The 7,981-nt window shown below is 46.6% G+C and overlaps 3 protein-coding genes across 3 annotated transcripts in view; 2 read left to right on the top strand and 1 right to left on the bottom strand.

The window, feature by feature from the left end:
• The first annotated feature begins 214 nt into the window (after positions 1-214).
• Positions 215-1,084, top strand: LOC123134305 (E3 ubiquitin-protein ligase ATL23). The gene has a single exon (XM_044553574.1). It carries the CDS (start codon positions 282-284, stop codon positions 735-737), a length of 456 nt encoding a protein of 151 aa, XP_044409509.1. The 5' UTR covers positions 215-281; the 3' UTR covers positions 738-1,084.
• A 2,185-nt stretch (positions 1,085-3,269) lies between these two features.
• Positions 3,270-5,155, top strand: LOC123137678 (uncharacterized). The gene is made up of 3 exons (XM_044557502.1): positions 3,270-4,240; positions 4,513-4,640; positions 4,815-5,155. The coding sequence occupies exons 1-3, from the start codon at positions 4,025-4,027 to the stop codon at positions 4,978-4,980; spliced, it is 510 nt and encodes a 169-aa protein (XP_044413437.1). The 5' UTR covers positions 3,270-4,024; the 3' UTR covers positions 4,981-5,155.
• A 1,224-nt stretch (positions 5,156-6,379) lies between these two features.
• The window catches only part of LOC123134304 (uncharacterized), a 2,310-nt gene continuing 708 nt past the window's right edge, over positions 6,380-7,981 (bottom strand). Inside the window, exons 2-3 of the mRNA XM_044553573.1 lie at positions 6,914-7,078; positions 6,380-6,826 (exon numbers count right to left, since the gene is read on the bottom strand). Coding sequence (XP_044409508.1) covers positions 6,684-6,826; positions 6,914-7,019 — 249 coding nt within the window. The 5' untranslated portion in view covers positions 7,020-7,078 and the 3' untranslated portion in view covers positions 6,380-6,683. The remainder of the gene's footprint in view (positions 6,827-6,913; positions 7,079-7,981) is intronic.

The following is a 7,981-nucleotide window of genomic DNA, read 5'->3' as shown; positions in this document are numbered from 1 at the left end:
TCGGCTGCCCCGTCACCAGTTTCTTAATTACTGGATTATTAATTATTAATAATAAAAATTTCGGCCGTAGGTGGGATGGGCCAAGACTGCTCCGGGTTAACAGGGTGCTCATTTCGCCTCTACCTGGCCTTTTCGGCCCATACGATTTGACAGCCCAGTGCTACGGCATTTAAATGCAACACACACCTGCGTCCTCTGCATCCGTGCTATTTCCACGACGTCTGCCACGCGCCTGAGCCCGTAACTGCCACCAACACGCGCTCGACGAGAGGAGAACAGAGATGGCGCAGGTCTGGGCGGTGTTCCTGGCCGTGGGGTCGCTCGCCATCGGCATGCTCGGGGTGCTCGGCGTCTGGCTCTGCTACCTGTTCCAGGCTGTGGCGCTGGGCCCGCCTCCCGCCCCGCCGCCCGAGACGCCGGAGACGGTCGACGACGACAACGACGACAAGAACGGGCTATCAGAGGCGGAGCTGAGGCAGCTGGGCGGGGTCGTCCAGCCGGAGCCAGCGGACGGCGAGGAGGAGGAGGAGGCGCTCTGCCCTATCTGCCTCGACGCCATGGAGCCCGGCCGCGCCGTGCGCGTCCTCCCCGGCTGCAACCGGGCCTTCCACCAGGACTGCGTCGACCGGTGGCTGGCCATCTCGCCGCGCTGCCCCGTGTGCAACATCTGGGCCACGCCGCAGTCGCCGCGGGCCTCGCCGACGGCGGCCAAGACTGCTCCGGGTCCAGGGTGCTGACATGGGCGCGGCGCGCGCGCGTTCTTGGTTCTTGACGATTCTTGGTCTGCCTCTGAACCTCTGATTAAGAAGCCTTCTTGACCAACTCTAGTTAGTTTTCTTGGCTCAGGAGAGCGGTTCTTGTGAGTCCTTGTCTGCTACATGGTTGTGTATAGCATTCTTGGACGGGAGACTGCATGTAGTTACTAGGATTCTAGAAAGAAATGAGTAGACTTTTTGCAGATTTGGGTCTTTTTTCTTCTATCAGATCGTCACATTTGGCCGCATTGGGTCTGTTTGATGAACGAGAAGCAGTATATGCTGTGAAGATAACAAACTGATGTTGGATAGCACATCGATCCTATTAATCCGACGTTCTCCAATTCTGATTTTGTCAATTTTGATTCTTCCTTTGAGCTGTCGGTTGAAAACATACTGCAAACGTGAGGTTCAGAATCTGAAGCGTCTACTAACATTTGCAACCTGATATTGCAACAGTGCTAGAGTTATGCCTTCATGGTTCTTTAATGAGAAGATCAGCGGTTACTCTTCTGCTTTAGTTAATTTGGGATTAATTTTCAGATCAAATGCTCCATAGTTCGATTCTTGTTTCTTGTTCTGTGGCATATTGGTTATCTTGTGATATGTATGAATTATGAGTACTAGCAGAGCTTGAAGCTTAAATTTCCTTTACATAATGTTGGGTTTCCTCAAATGTCATTTTTTGTTCAGAATTGGGCATCACTATCTGTGGTTTGTTAGGTATGGTCAGATGGTTCTGAATTTAGTTTACTTGTGTGAATGAGTCATGGAGCTCATGAGCTCTTAGAAGGCAATGCTGAAGTTTCTTGGTTTTGGACATGTTGCTGCTTTGTCAGCCTGCCCTCCCGTGCTATTCTTTCAGTCTAATAAGCCAATCTGCAGCCTGCTTTGTTAGGCGAACGACATAGACTTATCTAGCTCAGATAAATGAACGCTGGTTCAGCTAAGTGTACTGACTACTGAAAATGGGAATCTTAGATGCTTTTTAATCAGGTATTTGATCACCAATGGTACAGTTCATACAGTCATACTTCTGCATGATGTATTATTCTGTTACACTAACCAATGTCCTCACTGATCGGCTTGAAGTAGAGCTTGTTTTTGAAGTGGGGAAGTAGGATTCCTGAGCGGCTGTTCTTATCATTCATAGATCAAGACGATCACTTTTAACAAATACTCCTACAAACTGGATAAGGCGGTTTGAATTAAAAGCTTCTCGAATTATGGATTAACAGACAGACCTTTGTCGCCCTTGAACTTTCGTGTTAGCATGTGAACTTTGCAAAGCATTGTGTGGCGATGATCCGGCGCTTGTATTATTCATCGAGGGCGAGTATTGTTCATTGTTTTTTGAAATAGCTCATCATTCATGCCGCATGGTCATCAGAGGGTGTACATTTCTTGATAATTATCCAGCACACTTTCAGTGGGGATGTGTATTTAGCCCGTATTAAGATTTTTTTTTTGAAAAGGAGCCCGTATTAAGATATTTCTGGTAATCTTTACAATGAAGTCCATGACCCAGTGGCATGGCTACAATTCAACATCAGCAGTCTAACGCACTCACGACAACCTTATATCCTATGCCCATAAGGACAAGCAATTGCATACTCATGATCCAAACTCGGATGAAATCATTACGCGAAAGTGAAAGAGTTTAGAATAGAGTGCTCCAAACGGTACGTACATGTACATCCCGCTAGCAACATTCCACTAACTAGGAGACGGAAGTTGGATAGTACACATACAGTGGTTGGTGCTTGCTAGAGGGGGTTCATGTCAGCAGAGTGCCTTCCTTTTTTTTAGAAAAGGAGGATGACCCCCGGCCTCTGCATCTGGAAGATGCATACGGCCACTTTATTGATTATTCACGATGACCATACAAAGTATTACACCAATGTGCCTGAATCCATCATCTTGGCAACATATGCCACTACTCCTATCCAATATGATGAAAGAGAGCTAGCCGGGCCACTACCCAGACCACTCACGTAATCCTAACATCAATAGCCGGAAGCCGAAACACATTCGGAAGCCCCAGTCGAGCCACATGCCTGGTCTGGGGCATAATCCGGTCAGACGCACTCGTGTGTCGTCGCCGCCATCTTCCACAGGTCCGTCTTCAGATCAAATTGAGGCATCTACCATGTCTGGCCACTCCGCCATTGACGCCACCATGACGCCAAACAGCAACCTCCTCCTGCGCGAGTCCATCTCCGTGCATCGGACGTCGAGCCTCCACAGCGCCTCGCCGCCGACATCCGCCGCCATCAATGAGTGAGATGGAGCACCGCTCCACCCTCCCCCCAGCCAACGCTTACTCCAAAACGGCACCCCCAGGAGAACCTGGACGCGTCGGAGGAAAAGCGGAGGCTTGGGCGAAGAAGGGCACGCCGTCAGCAGCTGTTACCCACCCCAAACAGCGCCCGCCACCACCCAGCCCTCAAGGCGGCGCCTTCAAGAAGGTCACGGCGCCAAAGACGCCGCCGCCGCCCACCGGAGTTAGGTTTTCACCCGAGAAGCTAGGTGGTGGGGAGTGGAAGGGCAGACCTTGACAGACGTCTCCATGAAGAAATCGGCGCCCGCAGGCGGCGGCGTCGTCGCGGCCGGCCGTAGCCGACCCGGGTTTCCCCCGATCTGGATCCCGACCATCAAAATCGCATCATTGGGAGGCCCTTAGGCGGCAGCATAGGGAGGGGAGGCGAGGGGTGCGGCGGCGGCGCTATGGGGCGTCACCACCACGCCAGATCCCTTCCTCGCCGCCAACAGCAGCCGGCGGGCCAGATCGGGCGCTGACTAAATCTGGCGCCTAAGCACCCGCACGCCTACGCCGCAGCCACGGCCGGCCAAGCTCCAGGCCACGCCACTCCACCCACCCAGAGAAGGAGAAGCGCGAGACGAAGCAGAGGGCCGCCGGGGAGCGCCGCGACGGCCGCAGCGCCGGAGGCCGAGCCTTCCCCACCTGGAGCGGTCGCCGTCGTGGAACGACGCCGCGCGCGCGAGCGGGAAGCCCCGCCGCCGCCGTCCGCCGCGCGGGCTTCGCCCGGCGGTTTCCTCCGGCGGCGGCGCGGCAGGGGAGCCGGGGAGAGGGGGTGGCGAAGCAGAGTGCCTTCCTGAACAGAAGCTCTCCACCGGTGACTCCCAACTCCCAAAGCAAGCAAAAGATGCTCAAGAGACTGATGGTTGAGAAGAGTGGATAGGCACCTGACATGTCACTCTCCTCATAAGCTTGCTGAGCTGAGCTCAACTCTAGAGAGAGGGAGAAGATGATCAAAGGGTGCGCGGCAATGAAGATGGCGAGCAGTGCGCCCCTGTGTCAGCCTCATGGTCCTTGTGTTCGTCGGGGAAGGATGGCAGGCCCGGTCCAGAGCATCACCAGGGCAGAGATCGACCATTTCTGGCGCAGAAAGAAGCTGGAGGAAGAGGAACTCCCGCTCGATGACGAGAAGGAGGCAGCAAGGATCAAAGCCAAGAGTCTCAAGGCAAGTATACTTTTACCTCTCATCGGTCAAGAATAATCTGTGTAATAATTTGATGATCCCATTTCATTCACTACCTAGTTTATACAGCTAAACTGCATACCCTCTTTTAATCGCAAAAATAAAAACTGCATAACCTCTTTAAACCTCAGTATGAGACTGGAGTATTATACAAGTATACATGGAAAGAATATTGTATGGCCGAGTCATTTTGATACCTTTGCCGTTTGTGTTTGTATAATTAATTTGGGTCGGTCAAACTGTGTTAAGAGCAGCAAGAAGAATACATGCTTTTTGAACAAAGGATAAACGGGATTATAGGCGAGAAAACAGAGACAGCCGAGATGATGGAGGAGGGAGAGATCGCCAGGAACATCGAGATACAAATTGGCATCAAGGATTGGTAAGCTCCCATCTCCTGATGTTACGCGCTATCTCTCTTTCTTCACTCTACTGGTGATCTTGATATGGTGCGCACACCTTAACAATGTCTGGCTCTCCTGCATGGTTCGAAAAAATGGATGCAAAACTGAAACTTTGGAAGTGCATACTAACTTCTGAAATTATGAAAGTGCAGGTGGAGGAAAAGCAGTTATGCATATCTAAATCAACCAGCAGTAGCATCCATTGATGACAACAGCAGTTGGAAGGAGAACACCGGATATATTCCGCAGAAGATGCATTTTAGGTGCTCCCCGCCAGCAGTTTACCAGATGAACGTGACTGCTTTCGGGATCTTCTAAATGCTGATACCAAGGATAATGTGAACCATAGGGATGCATTTTCCTTATGCGTCTCAATATGAGTTTGAGTCAGATAATAAGTTTGATGAAAAGGGTACTTCTTGAGTCAAGCATGGAACAGCCTTATCATTTACGATACAAGTAGTATGTTTGGGGATGCAGTGAATTTAATGAAGCTCTTTTATGTTGCTTAGACTACAAGAACTTGTTGGTCCCCAAAGCATCATCACAAGCTAATTGACTAGAATGCATATTCTGCTCATGACAGCAGACACTCAAAATATCCATTACCAGTAAAATGCAAGTTCTAACATATATGAGTCGTGATTTATTTGAATCACTGCCCTTCGATGACACCCATTATATGCATGATAGGAGTGCACGTACGCGTGCTTGAAGTTCGGAGCACCAAATCATGATATACTCTCCAACAAATTACTGAACTGATGGGGTTTGTGCTAGTATGTGAAATCAAGCAAATAGTCATGAACAAAAACAAAATGACAATACACCTTTTGCAATCTAAAACATGTTCCTTCCATAACAAAATAAGTGGTTTTAGTTCAAATTTGAACTAAAACCACGACACTTATTTTGAAACGGAGGGAGTAGTAATTTTGAGTTCTTGGCCATACAGGAATTTACGAGAGAACAGTAGAACACAGAAGCTAAGCAGAAAGATTGCCAAAAGAAATTAGAAGGATGAATGGCACAAGAGCATCATGAACTTGTTACCAATCTGAGAAAAAATTGCTTGTGTGATAACCCCAAGGAAATATTTGACTCTCATCCAGGATTATCCTTCAAGCTGAACGAAGTACAATAAAAAAAAAGTTTCATTCCAGGTCTAGTACTTAAAACAAAATAAAGAAGGTAAATGTGGAATTAGACGAAGGGCAGAACACACAGATAGAGCAGAACATTAATATAACATGTACTTTTTTGCAGTTCTAAGGTAGTATAACTCAACAAAGATCCAAAGTATATGAACATTCAGCACTATGCAAGGAATCCAACTAAAATAAGTAATTTCCAGCTTTTGTTGTATCCTCTTACAGCGACATGATGGCAAATACACTAATTTATGCATGTACGATACAATATATGCAGTAGAAGCTAGAATTTCCCAGTCTGATAATGGTACAAAGAACAACAAAACCAACTGCCATCGTTGCAGAAGATTCCCAGCATTGCATCCCTAGCAGATTTCACAGGTAAACCGGTTACAATATTTCTGAACATGGAAATACTTCGCATACGCAGCAGGCTTGTAAATACGATGACATAACTGAAGGGCACGAGAGGCCTAGGGCACACCAGCATACAACCATACAACCTGTCTGGCATCTGACTTCAATAGAAAGAACACAAATACATCACACAGAGGAAACACTCATCAGGCTATTAAATTACAAATAAGAAAGGGTTGTCGCGATAAATTGCAGGTTCAATCCCAGTGTTTTACAAGAAAAGTAATCGGGACCTTGTTTTGTAACTCTCCACAAGTGCATTCTCTATCGCTGCCCATCTGACCTGATCTGCATTCTCAAAAAAAAAGGTTGCACAGATTTTGCACAAAAAGTCCAGCACGCCTAATTTTCAGCTTCTGCTGTCTATGAAAACTGAACCAAGTCAAACAATTGTTTCCATGAATTCAATGGAGATAACTGAATATTGAAACAGTCCCCATGATACATCTCAAATTATCCGTTTCCTGTCATGTCAAGCATCTCATCAAGACCCTTCAATCTCTGTAGTCCTTCACTAATTAAAAACTTAATCTTTTGCTTATCATCACAATTGCGATTTTTTTCAATCTCCGCCCGTACTGTCTGCCTCAACTCATCTGGACAAAGAATGACAAACATAATTAGCAAACTTCAAAGATAACACCACACAGCAGATAAAAGAGCAAGGTTTAAACATGACAGACCACGAGCATGTGCAGGGGCTCGGCGAGTCATACGCAGTGCCTGCCTATAAAATTTGAGGACACGCGCACGCAAAATGAAAGCCCGCAAATCCATGAATTGAGCCATCGGAGAACACCTTACTTAATAGAAAGCAGTGATCATGACATTTGGATCCTCCTGTCACACTGAATATTCAACAAGAATGGATATATAAGCAGCAAGTTATAGTACTTGTAAAGGTATTTGGGCACTTGCGTGATGTACAATTAGTCATTTGTGTCAGATATATCCTAAGAAAAGTTTAAAATATTCACATATAAAAAATAAACAAGTATACTGAATGATATGCCACTGCTTCTGCATCAGAAATACTCCCTCAGTCCCAACTCCCAAAATGTAAGACAATTTTTTACACTACGATAGTACCAAAAATTGTCTTACATTTTGGGACGGAGGGAGTATTATAAATTCAATCACGAGACATTACCCATTCTATAATGGCAATTATGCATCGATAATACACTTTGATGTTCTCAAGAATAACACCCAGAGTGCCTATGCTCTTCAGGAATGAAAATCAGCTGATAATGATCCGCCACTCAAACTTGTGCACCATGTCCAACTCGACACACAGCAAAGAGTAAAAATGCACAGGCTACACTCAGGGAAATAGCATTATGTTATTGACGGATCACTATAGTGCTCGATAGTCAATAGCCTATCTGGAACAACACATTTCCATCATACTGTCACGGTCTTATTTTTGCTTGTTGAACAACCATGATCACAGATTTACCTACACCCCCCAGAAATAAGTATGAGTCGGCTACTCAGAAAGCAACTCGTCTGGGGCATTTCAGCAAACACCTACTGCTCGCACATATAGATGTGTTATTTCAATGAATAGCTAATACTCGTCCCACCAGCGTCTAGACAATCCAAAGTCTATACTAGTCACCCAAACGTCTGAGCATCGCGATGCCCAATAGCAAACGCAGATTTTTCAGAGAATGGTAAGTTTATAAATGGGAATCAGGGTCCAAATACGAATTAATTATATTATTTATTAGGAATCAACACCTGGTTAA

This window comes from Triticum aestivum, chromosome 6B (genome assembly GCF_018294505.1).
Source record: "Triticum aestivum cultivar Chinese Spring chromosome 6B, IWGSC CS RefSeq v2.1, whole genome shotgun sequence".
Taxonomy (NCBI): domain Eukaryota; kingdom Viridiplantae; phylum Streptophyta; class Magnoliopsida; order Poales; family Poaceae; genus Triticum; species Triticum aestivum.
The sequence above is the reverse complement of the archived record's forward strand: the minus strand, read 5'-3'. Positions and strand labels throughout refer to the sequence as shown.

Bases quoted from the DNA above. Each gene is read 5' to 3' on its own strand.
- LOC123134305 (XM_044553574.1), top strand. From the start codon at position 282: ATGGCGCAGGTCTGGGCGGTGTTCCTGGCCGTGGGGTCGCTCGCCATC.
- LOC123137678 (XM_044557502.1), top strand. From the start codon at position 4,025: ATGATCAAAGGGTGCGCGGCAATGAAGATGGCGAGCAGTGCGCCCCTG. The intron at 4,241-4,512 runs GCAAGTATACTT...TGTTAAGAGCAG, and splicing joins TCAAAGCCAAGAGTCTCAAG to CAAGAAGAATACATGCTTTT. The intron at 4,641-4,814 runs GTAAGCTCCCAT...ATGAAAGTGCAG, and splicing joins CAAATTGGCATCAAGGATTG to GTGGAGGAAAAGCAGTTATG.